The sequence below is a fragment of the Myxocyprinus asiaticus genome, chromosome 12 (assembly GCF_019703515.2).
Source record: "Myxocyprinus asiaticus isolate MX2 ecotype Aquarium Trade chromosome 12, UBuf_Myxa_2, whole genome shotgun sequence".
Lineage (NCBI taxonomy): Eukaryota > Metazoa > Chordata > Actinopteri > Cypriniformes > Catostomidae > Myxocyprinus > Myxocyprinus asiaticus.
In genome coordinates this window covers 815,402-829,550 of record NC_059355.1, presented here as the reverse complement: position 1 = coordinate 829,550, position 14,149 = coordinate 815,402, and the positions used below count along the sequence as shown (strand labels likewise).

The following is a 14,149-nucleotide window of genomic DNA, read 5'->3' as shown; positions in this document are numbered from 1 at the left end:
TACTGGTCTTCAAACAAGTCAATGATGTGATGACTGATGTGTGCTTTTTTATTTATTTTTTTACTCTTTTTAAATCTTGTGCATCTTTTCATTATTTTTGGTAAGTGGCAGAAAGAGAGAGAAAGAAAGAAAGAGAGAGAGAATGTGTGTGTGTGAGTCATTTAAAAGATGTCTGTTGCTCATAACCGAGTAATTATGCAAATCAAATCAATGAATTCTTATTTTATAATATAAATAATTTAAACTTGCTGCCATGATCACCAAAGGTTCATTTATTATGTGCTATTCTCAACTGAACTTTTTATTTTTTATTTATAAAGTGTAAAGCTGAAATATCCTGGGAGACAGCAGTTAAATGTAACTTATATTAGTTTTATAGGGAACATTTATTACTTCTCACACTTTTCACATACAGTAGCTGTTTTCATTTAAATTGATGATGCGATATTCGATGTGATAAGTGAAATTCACAAATGTTCATTTGCAAGATGCTTTTATTTAGGAAAAAAGATAGAAATAATCCCATATTGAAGTGAGGATTTAATGACCACTGAGGCTGTGTGCTCTTAGTGTGTTAAGTGTGTACCTGTAAAATAATACCCGTTTTTATGACTAAACTATTACTATTATCTATGGCTTTTAAAAACTGGTAATGTTTAGTTTCTTGGCAGATGCATCCTAACCAAGAAACTATTTGTTCCTCTAATAATTTTTTTTTATTATTAATCTCATTTTTAAATGTCCACATGCTTTATCTCCATTTGATTATTTCCACAATATTAACCTCACAAATATACTTAACCCTCATGTAATGTTCTGGTCATTTTTACCTGTTTAAATTTTGTTTCTTTAAAACTGCATTATGTAAGATTTATTATTATTATTATTATTATTATTATTATTTTTTTTTTTTTTTTTTTTTTTTTGTTACATTTAGCACAACTTTATTATGTGAGTACATAAAAAATCCATGTTCAAAACCTTGTCCTTGTCTTACTCCGATTCGCTATCGTAAGTCTACAATGAAGATTTTTATTCAGAGCTGTTTGGACGGATTTGGCGCGAAATCGCAGGCATACGTCATTCCTCCTTAGAACACTAATGTCAAGTTTCTAACGCATGCGTTGTGTTGATGCTTTCGCCCCTCTTATTGGGATGCGAAGTGGCGAAACTCAGGAATAATAATTAGATTATGCCTTGTAAAAGATTATTTTTAATTTTCTGTTTAGTTAAATAGTCATTCTTGATGACAAATTGAAGTGCTCAAATATTTCACATAATTAATGTGATCACTTCAGCTCTAAATCTGCTACTGTCTGTCATGTGATATTGTTAGCTCGAGGTAAAATGCATCAATCGGCTCTTTTGCTAAGAGCTGACTGGTTGGTCTAGTGGTGGTGTTATTGTCATAAATGAAAAAGTTAGTAGGTTCATAACTGCCTTTTTGCAACTTTTCATTTTAATAAACCAAGATCTGTGGATGTGCTCAAAAGTTTGCATACCCTGGCAGAAATTGTGAAATTTTGGCATTGATTTTGAAAATATGACTGATCATGCAAAAAAAATTGTCTTTTATTTAAGGATAGTGATCATTTGAAGCCATTTATTATCACATAGTTGTTTGGCTCCTTTTTAAATCATAATGATAACAGAAATCACCCAAATGGCCCTGATCAAAAGTTTACACACCCTTGAATGTTTGGCCTTGTTACAGACACACAAGGTGACGCACACAGGTTTAAATGGCAATTAAAGGTTAATTTCCCACACCTGTGGCTTTTTAAATTGCAATTAGTGTCTGTGTATAAATAGTCAATGAGTTTGTTAGCTCTCACGTGGATGCACTGAGCAGGCTAGATACTGAGCCGTGGGGAGCAGAAAAGAACTGTCAAAAGACCTGCGTAACAAGGTAATGGAACTTTATAAAGATGGAAAAGGATATAAAAAGATCTCCAAAGCCTTGAAAATGCCAGTCAGTACTGTTCAATCATTTATTAAGAAGTGGAAAATTCAGGGATCTCTTGATACCAAGACAAGGTCAGGTAGACAAAGAAAGATTTCAGCCACAACTGCCAGAAGAATTGTTCAGGATACAAAGAAAAACCCACAGGTAACCTCAGGAGAAATACAGGCTGCTCTGGAAAAAGACGGTGTGGTTGTTTCAAGGAGCACAATACGACGATACTTGAACAAAAATGAGCTGCATGATCGAGTTGCCAGAAAGAAGCCTTTACTGCGCCAATGCCACAAAAAAGCCCGGTAACAATATGCCCGACAACACCTTGACACGCCTCACAGCTTCTGGCACACTGTAATTTGGAGTGACGAGACCAAAATAGAGCTTTATGGTCACAAACATAAGCGCTGTGTTTGGAGAGGGGTCAACAAGTATTGTTTTTGAAATTGATGACTTGGACCAAATAATAAAGAAAAGCAGCCAATAAGTGCCCAACATAGATGGGAACTCCTTCAATACTGTTTAAAAAGCATCTCAGGGTGATACCTCAAGAAGTTGGTTGAGAAAATGTCAAGAGTACATGTCTGCAAATACTAGACAAAGGGTGACTACTTTGAAGATGCTAAAATATAACACAGTTTTTATTTATTTTGGATTTTGTTTAGTCACAACATAATTCCCATAGTTCCATTTATGTTATTCCATAGTTTTAATGACTTTACTATTATTCTAAAATGTGAAGAAACAAAAAATTATAATAAAGAATAAGTGTTTCAAAACTTTTGACCGATAGTGTATATGAATTTTTTGTCATAAATTCTCCTCCCTGCCCATTAGGGTGCGATATGCATGAAGAATCACCAAAAACAGAAGGAGAATGTGTAAGTGAAAGTAAAGTGGAGATTGACAGAGCACAGAGGAGAATTTATTGTAAAAAAAAACCCACACCTATCAAATCACTTCAGAATACATGGATTTAACCACCAGAGTTATCTGGAGTACTTTTATTTTGCCCTTGTGTGGATTTTGGAGTTTAAAATTTTTGGCACCCATTCACTTGCATTTTATGGACCAACAGAGCTGAAATATTCTTCTAAAAATCTTCGATTATGTTCAGCAGAAAAAAGAAAGTCATTTCCACTTGAGCACAGTTCGGCATGGCACAATTATAAACTGTTCTCGGCCCAGAATTCTCAGCAAGTTTAGCTAAACATACTTAACCATTCTCAACCAATCTGGTGGAATGGCTTAGTACGTGGCAACTCATGATTGTCAATTTGCCAATGCCAAGGTAACTCATAGGGCTCATATTTTTGTTGTTTGTAGCTTGCTAAGTTTACTAATATTTGGGTGAAAAATAGTGTGTTTAGTGTATCTTCATGATTTTATGATGATGGTTTAACTAGTATTGTAGCCTTCATTTATTGTAGCCAACATTTTGTCATCAGGGAAAGAGATTACTCACTCATTAAAACTCAAAATGCCACCCCTGGAGTCACAAGTTCGAATCCAGAGTGTGCTGAGTGACTCCAGCCAGGTCTCCTAAGCAACCAAATTGGCCGGGTTGCTAGAGAGGGTAGAGTCACATGGAGTAACCTCCTCGTGGTCACTATAATGTGGTTTTCGCTCTCGGTGGGGCACATGGTGAGTTGTGCATGGAGATCGTGGAGAATAGCGTGAAGCCTCCACATGCGCTGTCTCCGCAGTAACGCGCTCAACAAGCCATATGATAAGATGCGTGGATTGACTGTCTCAGACGCGGAGGCAACTGAGATTCGTCCTCCACCACCCGGATTGAGGTGAGTCACTATGCCACCACGAGGACTTAGAGCGCATTGGGAATTGGGCATTCCAAATTGGAGAGAAAAAAAACTCAATGTATGCTTATTTACTATTTTCATATAATACTTATACTGTATAATATTTTGTCAATAAATATCCTTTTTAGCTAGTTTGGGAACTTTTACCTTTCTCTGTGTTTGTGCCCGGTGGCATACACAGGCCCTCAGAAAATGATGGTAGACCTCTCGCCTTTTTCTCTTTGCAACATGGGCCATGTCTTTCCTGTGCTTTAGCAGAGTAAAACCAGGGACAAAAGCAATTCTAAAAACTGAAGATGTGGTCATCCTCCATAGCGCACTCATTCCAGTGTTTACCTCTCATGCCGTCGCCAAAAGACGGATCTGTTACGAAGGTTCTACTGATTTCACAGTGCCACAGTGGAAAAGAAACCATAACTGCACCAACTGGCCCAGATCGGCACGGTTTTGCGATGAGAACTGTTCAGTTATATGGTGGAAAAGTGGCTATTACAGAATGGATCAATATCACTTAATCCCACAAGTGGTCTGGGCGAGCCATTCGGAGATGCAATTTTATCATTATTATTTTTCTTTATAGTACCCACTGGCCCACAAGGAAAGCTCCCAGTGCTCCCGATGGCCAGTCAACCCCTGGGAACCCTTTTGTGCTGAAATGATTGTTTGCGTTGGGCATTTTTGGTTTGGAATATAACTGTCAATAAATATTCTTTCAAAGCCTTCAAGTGATTGGTTGACTGGCAGCACTGGAGTCCTGGCAGCTCTTCCGACCAATTTCAAAGACCTTCAACATTCTCCACAGATAAACTTAATATTTATTTGTTGCTCATTTTTTTTTTAACCGTTAGTAATTTAGTAGGAAATGTATCAGGGACTTTAAAACTCATTAGCTTGGTTAAATGGGAGCAAGGGTTTGCCTGTTTTTCTTTTGCTTAACTGTTTGCTTTAACTGTTTTTGAAAGTGAATCCATGGGGAATTTAAAGTAAACAGTTTATTGTTATTCAGTGTGCTGTTTGGGAGGACACATTTTTTGGTTGACCAAATGTGAAGTCATGACTGGAAGCACATTGGTTACCACTACAGGTGCATCTCAATAAATTAGAATGTCGTGGAAAAGTTCATTTATTTCAGTAATTCAACTCAAATTGTGAAACTCGTGTATTAAATAAATTCAATGCACACAGACTGAAGTAGTTTAAGTCTTTGGTTCTTTTAATTGTGATGATTTTGGCTCACATTTAACAAAAACCCACCAATTCACTATCTCAACAAATTAGAATACATCATAAGACCAATAAAAAAAACATTTTTAGTGAATTGTTGGCCTTCCGGAAATTATGTTCATTTACTGTATATGTACTCAATACTTGGTAGGGGCTCCTTTTGCTTTAATTACTGCCTCAATTCGGCGTGGCATGGAGGTGATCAGTTTGTGGCACTGCTGAGGTGGTATGGAAGCCCAGGTTTCTTTGACAGTGGCCTTCAGCTCATCTGCATTTTTTGGTCTCTTGTTTCTCATTTTCCTCTTGACAATACCCCATAGATTCTCTATGGGGTTCAGGTCTGGTGAGTTTGCTGGCCAGTCAAGCACACCAACACCATGGTCATTTAACCAACTTTTGGTGCTTTTGGCAGTGTGGGCAGGTGCCAAATCCTGCTGGAAAATGAAATCAGCATCTTTAAAAAGCTGGTCAGCAGAAGGAAGCATGAAGTGCTCCAAAATTTCTTGGTAAACGGGTGCAGTGACTTTGGTCACTAGCAGATGACATTGCACCCCAAATCATCACAGACTGTGGAAACTTAACACTGGACTTCAAGCAACTTGGGCTATGAGCTTCTCCACCCTTCCTCCAGACTCTAGGACCTTGGTTTCCAAATGAAATACAAAACTTGCTCTCATCTGAAAAGAGGACTTTGGACCACTGGGCAATAGTCCAGTTCTTCTTCTCCTTAGCCCAGGTAAGACGCCTCTGACGTTGTCTGTGGTTCAGGAGTGGCTTAACAAGAGGAATACGACAACTGTAGCCAAATTCCTTGACACGTCTGTGTGTGGTGGCTCTTGATGCCTTGACCCCAGCCTCAGTCCATTCCTTGTGAAGTTCACCCAAATTCTCGAATCGATTTTGCTTGACAATCCTCATAAGGCTGCGGTTCTCTCGGTTGGTTGTGCATCTTTTTCTTCCACACTTTTTCCTTCCACTCAACTTTCTGTTAACATGCTTGGATACAGAACTTTGTGAACAGCCAGCTTCTTTGGCAATGAATGTTTGTGGCTTACCCTCCTTGTGAAGGGTGTCAATGATTGTCTTCTGGACAACTGTCAGATCAGCAGTCTTCCCCATGATTGTGTAGCCTAGTGAACCAAACTGAGAGACCATTTTGAAGGCTCAGGAAATCTTTGCAGATGTTTTGAGTTGATTAGCTGATTGGCATGTCACCATATTCTAATTTTTTGAGATAGTAAATTGGTGGGTTTTTGTTAAATGTGAGCCAAAATCATCACAATTAAAAGAACCAAAGACTTAAACTACTTCAGTCTGTGTGCATTGAATTTATTTAATACACGAGTTTCACAATTTGAGTTGAATTACTGAAATAAATGAACTTTTCCACGACATTCTAATTTATTGAGATGCACCTGTACAGGTGTAACTATGTTGTGGAGATCACATTTGATCAACTTATTCACGCAATCAAAATCCAAGACGAATAAACAGACAACTGTATGGCAGAACTTTCCCCAAGCTGTTACTATTATAAGAATTTACATGACTAGTTGCAGAAAAAAAAAAAAAAATGTTCTCGTTGCAACATTGTCCGTTAACCATTCAGTAATTATACTTTATTTTATTCAGAACTTCTTATGATTATGTGAGTTTTAAGTACTCCTTTTTAACTCTCTTTCTTTTTTGCTAGCTATTTTTGCCATGAATTTATCACTGTAATTAATTAATACAATGCAATTTCTTTGTGTCATAGGTTTACAATAAAGCAGCTACACTATGTCTTCCAGCTGTGTTTGGTGAGGATACTTCTCTCTGCATTTTAGTAAGTTAAGAGACTGAATTACTGGTTCCAATTATTTACTTGGGTTTATGCATAAACATTTTGCTCATATGTGATATCATACTGTAGAGCCGAGGAGGGCGGGGCCGGGCTGGAATGAGACACACCCGGTCCCCAATCAGCCTGATGGGGCACGCGAGGGATAAAGGTGGCCGGGGACGACAGTTCGAGAGAGAGAGAATTACAGACAGCTGTACTGTGTGTTTAGTTGTGTGTTTTTGGTAGGGTCTTTGGTTAATAAATTATTATTTAAGTTGTCAAGCCGGTTCTTGCCTCCTCCTTTCCTCTAAACCCCCTTACACTGGTGCCGAAACCGTGGAAAGGAGGAGGCGAGAACCGGCTTGACAACTTAAATAATAATTTATTAACCAAAGACCCAACCAAAAACACACAACTAAACACACAGTACAGCTGTCTGTAATTCTCTCTCTTTCGAACTGTCGTCCCCGGCCGCCTTTATCCCTCACGCGCCCCATCAGGCTGATTGGGGACCGGGTGTGTCTCATTCCAGCCCGGCCCCGCCCTCCTCGGCTCTACACATACTTTATACCACTTTATCATTTTCACATTGTGAAGGGCTCACATACATTGTCCACATATACCAAAACTGTGTCTCTGAACCTAACTGTGTATTTCTATTCATACAGATGCTGTTGGACATACCTCATACCTGCAGAGAGGGACTGCTAAACAATACACCGAAATACACAGTGATGGATGGTGAAGACATCACAGAGAATTGTGCAGATATTTTAGTGTAATTTTGCCCTCACTGGCAAAATGAAAGAAATGGATGAAAAAAAGATGAAAGAAAAATACTTTGTTTTATTTAATTTTTTTTATAATAGTTTCAGATGTCTATGAAGTTTCTGTCCCAGCCTTAATGTATTGAGCAATATAGGGGTCTGCTCATTCATTTGCATATGCATTTATTGAATATTTCACATACAGTATGCATTTGTTGATGTATTTATTAATGCAAGTGATTTCTTTATTTACTTCTATATATATATATGTGAAAGACATTTGTTATCAGTAACTTTAAATCCATCACAAACCATGACTGCAAATAGAGTTATCAATCATTACATGTTCTAATGTACACATTAACTACTTTGATTTCTGCTTTTAATCAAAACCAGAATGATCAAATCCCACACAAAATGACTCAAAATATCATAGCGGATCAAAAAGCTAAGCATGAGCATGAAATTAGATGCAGTTGCACTCCTCTGGTATGATGTTAGGCAAGGTCTCATACTTGAAGGAATATCCCCCATCTGAGGTGGTGGTGAAACGGAGTGACTTCATGCTCTCTGGAACAGGGGCGCAGCACTGGCTCATCCCAAGTAGGGTGGTGGTGCGCTCAGAGCTGGAGCAGTTGCCATGGCAGTAGTAGAAGGTAAAGGCCTTAGGATGAACAATCCAGTTATCCCAGCCCAGGTCCACAAAGGAGATTTCTATCTGTTCTCTTCTGCAATCTGTGCCAGTGTCCTCAGGAGCAGGTCTGCTGAGCTTTTCGATGGCAGCCGGTGACCAAACGATTTTGGGAGCCCTGCGGGAACGGTCAGGGCCACTTGGTCGAGCATGGAGGTGCAGAAAGGGAGTTTTAGCTTCTTCTGAACCATAGCAACTGCAAGCTGGGCAGCGGACCTGCAGCATGAAAGGGCCGTCAGCCATGACAATGTGGAGATGGCGATTTAACTTATAGGTGGTCCATCCATCAGGACTGCGTTTGACTGGGTCTTCAGATGCTTGGAGCAGCTCCTGGTGAGGGGTGAGGATGAAGAGAGGTGCAGAGGTGTTGCTGAAAGCGATGGCTTCACCTGCATAGAACCAGAAGTGGGCAGAAGTGATGACGGAGTCCTGGCTGTCCAGAGAAGGCTGAAAATAGTAAGTGAAGTGACCAGATGCAGCATCAGAGGAGTGATCAGGCATATCTATGCATGTAGAATCTGGGAGAACAAGAGCAACAATGATTTAACAACTGATTAAGTGTTTTAAAAAGATAAGGTTACTGTAGATTGTGCCTCAAATGATTTTGTCAAACTGAGACAATCTTAATAAAATATATTTTATCATACATTTTTCAGTTTTTAGTTGAAACAGCTTTAGTTTCTTAAAGCACAAACGTTGACCAATATAACTTTTACTATTGTAACTTAAAGGAATAGCTCACAGAGAAATGGAAATTCTGTCATAATTAACTCACCCTCTTTCTTTCTTAAAAGGAGAAAGGAGAATTTTAATGAACATGCTAGTCTGTCCTCTCAATACAATAACAGTTGATAGTGATTCACTTTAAAGCTTGAAAAAAGGATCCAAAAGTATCATAAAAGTAGTCTTTGTGTGTAGCAGCTCATAACGTAATAAAGCATAATGTAAAATCTGCACATAATATAAGTTAAATATAATAAATGTTCATGATGAACATGAAACTGTGAGCACATAATCACATTTCATTTTTGTTTTTGCTAAATGTAATAGGTCCTTACATGGACAAATCTATTACATTATGAACTCACCAAAGCATTTTAATGAAAAATGTAATAATTTTGTTATACTGTGATAATTTCCAAAACAAAACAAAAGTATTTTTTAGGCTTCAAAAACCATTGGTATTCCTTTACAGCAGTACGTTTCTTAAATGAGTCATTTATTATTATTAATATTATTATAAAGTACTACTTATATATACTAACATATATTAATAATTATAATAATAATAAACCTCTGGAATGTGATCAAGAGGAAGATGGATGGCCACAAGCTATCGGACGAAGCTAAGCTGCTTGAATTTTTGCAGCAGGAGTGGCATAAAGTCACCCAACACCAATGTGAGAGACTGGCAGAGAACATGCCAAGACACATGAAAGCTGTGATTGAAAATCAGGATTATTCCAGCAAATATTGATTTCTGAACTCTTCCTAAGTTAAAACATTAGTTTTGTGTTTTTTAAAAATGAATATGAACTTGTTTTCTTTGCATTATTCAAGGTCTGAAAACACGGCATCTTTTTTGTTATTTAACCAGTTGTTATTTTCTGCAAATAAATGCTCTAAATGATGATATTTTTATTTGGAATTTGGGAGAAACACATACATATAAATAGTAAATCCAGAGAAACTGATCATTTTGCAGGTCTCTTAATATATATATATATGTGTGTGTGTGTGTGTGTGTGTGTGTGTATACAGTATATACTGTATATAGTAAAATTATTGATCTTATACTTTATATACATATATAGGGTGTGTCTCAATCAGCTCCCTAGTTCAGTAGTGAGGGCACTGAGCAGTGAGTCTGCCATTTCTAGGGCTGTTCCATTTAATTATAATTAATTTACAATAATTTTCTTTATTTATCACACATTATACATTTGCACATATACGGTGAAATTCTTCTTTTTCACATATCCCAGCTAGGCTGGGGTCATTTGCAAAATTGTTCCAGTGCACTGAAACTTTCACTCCCTAAAAATTCCCAGAATGCACGGTAAAAAAACAGGAAGCTTGGTTGCTCAATATGTTATCCCTTACCAGAAACGTCATTATGTCTTCTGAAGTGTTTCAGGTTGTTAGAAGATGAGTGTAAAATGATTTAGTCAAAAGCCTAATTTTCTCTTTGAAAGATACGTTGTTTGTAATATATTTCATTATTGATGTGCATGAGATGGAAACAATCTTTTAAATATTACAGTTCAAAAAATATTAAAATACACTCCTTTGAATTTCTGTTTTTGTGTAATTTATCTTTCAAAATAGCACTGTACATTTTACTTTCTACCATGAAAGTGCATGACAGTTTCATTTGTACAGCGATGATTTGATTCATACCATCTGTGTTTAAGTGTGCAACCTCATACTCATGTGACCCTAGACATTGCCCAATTCGTGTTCACGATATACTGATTCACAATGTAGGGAGCTAGATAAGACGCACCCAAAATGATGGAGCAGGTCACAATCACAAAATTATTAAATTTTTTATGAGTTCTCACTGTAGCCTAATACATTTCTTTATTACTTTATGATTTGCTACAGTGTGGCTTGTGGGCAGAGCCGCATTAATGCACGGGCATACCTGGGCTTAATACCTGGGGGGGGGCACTCATGTTCACGTGAGTAATTGCATTGTTTTTAGCCAGCCACTATGAGGAACATGACACACGAGCTGCATGGTCTGCTTTTGCTATATTTGTTGGTCTGTTATTGCTATATTTTTCATATAAAATCTTTTTATCTGACACAGTTATTGTCTGACATTCCAAGAATTCCTCAATTTAGTTGTCTTTAATCATTTCAACAAATTATTTGCAGATTTAGTTTGATATTTTTATTTAAAAGAAAGTGTATGTTCATAATCTTGTTAGCAAATGTGCTTCAAAATTGTAATTTTCCATGTGTAATGTATGGTATTACATAAAAATATCAATATATTCCTGCTCAGATTTACATTCAGCAAGAAAGTAAATAACAAACTGTCATTTAGCAGATGCTTCCATCAATAGCAATATACAGTATATTTCAGTAAAAGTCACCCTGAAGGGAGATTATCATAATAAAAAAAAAATCATCATAAAAATATATTTTCATTTACAAAATAAATAGTGTTTAAAATAATGTGCATCTTGTTGTATCCCATGCGGATACAATCTCATTTATATAGATAGAAGGAAAGGCGATAGATAGATAGATAGATTGAAGAAAAGAGGCAAGATGATAGATAGATAGATAGATAGATAGATAGATAGATAGATAGATAGATAGATAGATAGATAGATAGATAGAAGAAAAGAGGCAAGATGATAGATAGATAGATAGATAGATAGATAGATAGATAGATAGATAGATGGAAAGGCGATAGATAGATAGATAGATAGATAGATAGATAGATAGATAGATAGATAGAAGAAAAGAGGCAAGATGACAGATAGATAGATAGACAGACAGACAGATAGATAGATAGATAGATAGATAGATAGATAGATAGAAGAAAAGAGGCAAGATGATAGATAGATAGATAGATAGATAGATAGATAGATAGATAGATGGAAAGGCGATAGATAGATAGATAGATAGATAGATAGATAGAAGAAAAGAGGCAAGATGATAGATAGATAGATAGATAGATAGATAGATGGAAAGGCGACAGATAGATAGAAGAAAAGAGGCAAGATGACAGATAGATAGATAGACAGACAGACAGACAGACAGACAGACAGACAGATAGATAGATAGATAGATAGATAGATAGATAGATAGATAGATAGAAGAAAAGAGGCAAGATGACAGATAGATAGATAGATAGACAGACAGACAGATAGATAGATAGATAGAAGAAAAGAGGCAAGATGACAGAGAGATAGATAGATAGATAGACAGACAGATAGGTAGATAGATAGATAGATAGATAGATAGAAGGAAAGGCGATAGATGATAGATAGATAGATAGATAGATAGATAGATAGATAGATAGATAGATATATAGAAGAAAAGAGGCAAGATGACAGATAGATAGATAGATAGATAGATAGATAGACAGACAGATAGATAGATAGATAGATAGATAGAAGAAAAGAGGCAAGATGACAGAGAGATAGATAGATAGATAGATAGATAGAAGAAAAGAGGCAAGATGACAGATAAATAGACAGACAGATAGATAGATAGATAGATAGATAGATAGATAGATAGACAGACAGATAGATAGATAGATAGATAGATAGAAGGAAAGGCGATAGATAGATAGATAGATAGATAGAAGGAAAGGCAACAGATAGATAGATAGATAGATAGATAGATAGATAAAAGGCAAGACGATGGATGGATGGATGGATGGATGGATGGACAGACAGACGGACGGACGGACGGACGGACGGATGGATGGATAGATAGATAGATAGATAGATAGATAGATAGAAGGAAAGGCAATAGATAGATAGATAGATAGATAGATAGATAGATAGATAGATAGATAGAAGGAAAGGCAATAGATAGATAGATAGATAGATAGATAGATAGATAGAAGAAAAGAGGCAAGATGACAGATAGATAGATAGATAGACAGACAGATAGGTAGATAGATAGATAGATAGATAGATAGATAGAAGGAAAGGCGATAGATAGATAGATAGATAGATAGATAGATAAAAGGCAAGACGATGGATGGATGGATGATGGATGGATGGACGGACGGATGGATAGATAGATAGATAGATAGAAGGAAAGGCGATAGATAGATAGAAGAGGCAAGATGACAGATAGATAGATAGATAGATAGATAGATAAAAGGCAAGACGATGGATGGATGGATGGACGGATGGACGGATGGACGGATGGATGGATGGATGGATAGATAGATAGATAGATAGATAGATAGATAGATAGATAAAAGGCAAGACGATGGATGGATGGATGGATGGACGGATGGACGGATGGATGGATGGATAGATAGATAGATAGATAGAAGGAAAGGCAATAGATAGATAGATAGATGATAGATAGATAGATAAAATGCAAGACGATGGATGGATGGACGGATGGACGGATGGATAGATAGATAGACAGACTATAATCTTTGGAATTTATGATATCTTTTTACTCTTGGTTACGTGTTGCACACTATGGGACGATCCGAAATGTAATTGTCACTGGTTGTCAATGTTTACTTCCTTTAACAACAAGGGCTACATTTCCCAAAAGCATCAAAAGCCTAAGTAGATCATAGAAACCATTGACACTTATGATCTCTATGATCAAATAAGCTTACGATGCTTTTGGGAAATGCCACCCAGGGTGTTTGGTGTCAGCAGAGCCACTGATGAACATGCACTACCAGTAAAAACCTACAATCCTATTTTGATCCAATTATCCATTCTTGGGGAGAAATCTTAGCTAAGCATTCTAGGGTTAAATTATGCTTTAATGACTTCAGTTTTAGGCCACAAGAAACAGAGGATCTTTCCAGATATGACATTTTTAGACAAAGTTGTATAGCTCACCAAAGCTTGGGAACAGAATGATCTGTGAGGACTCCTGACGGTGTCTTCTCCTTTCCACTCTTGTTTCCCTAGTCATTCGTGGAGCTACATATTGCAAAGCTCTGTCCACCACCTGACGTGGCACTGGCAGAGGAGGCTCATGCATCCCCAAGCCTTCCAGGATCCGTCTTTTCAACCAGTTAAGCACCAAGTCACGCGGCAATTCATCCCCTTGACAGGCCAGGCCCAGCTTATGTGACAACATAGCCTGGAGGATCAGGGCACAAGCAAATGAAGACAGCCACTTGGTCCAAGTCCACAT

The 14,149-nt window shown here is 37.2% G+C and overlaps 1 protein-coding gene across 1 annotated transcript; it reads right to left on the bottom strand.

Annotated features, from left to right (window-relative positions):
• Nucleotides 1-8,056: 8,056 nt before the first annotated feature.
• Nucleotides 8,057-14,149, bottom strand: inha (inhibin subunit alpha). The gene is made up of 2 exons (XM_051712582.1): nucleotides 13,849-14,149; nucleotides 8,057-8,799 (listed from the first exon to the last, which is right to left on the bottom strand). Exons 1-2 carry the CDS (start codon nucleotides 14,147-14,149, stop codon nucleotides 8,057-8,059), a joined length of 1,044 nt encoding a protein of 347 aa, XP_051568542.1.

Bases quoted from the DNA above. Each gene is read 5' to 3' on its own strand.
- inha (XM_051712582.1), bottom strand. From the start codon at position 14,149: ATGTGGACTTGGACCAAGTGGCTGTCTTCATTTGCTTGTGCCCTGATC. The intron at 8,800-13,848 runs GTGAGCTATACA...TTGTTCTCCCAG, and splicing joins CATTCTGTTCCCAAGCTTTG to ATTCTACATGCATAGATATG.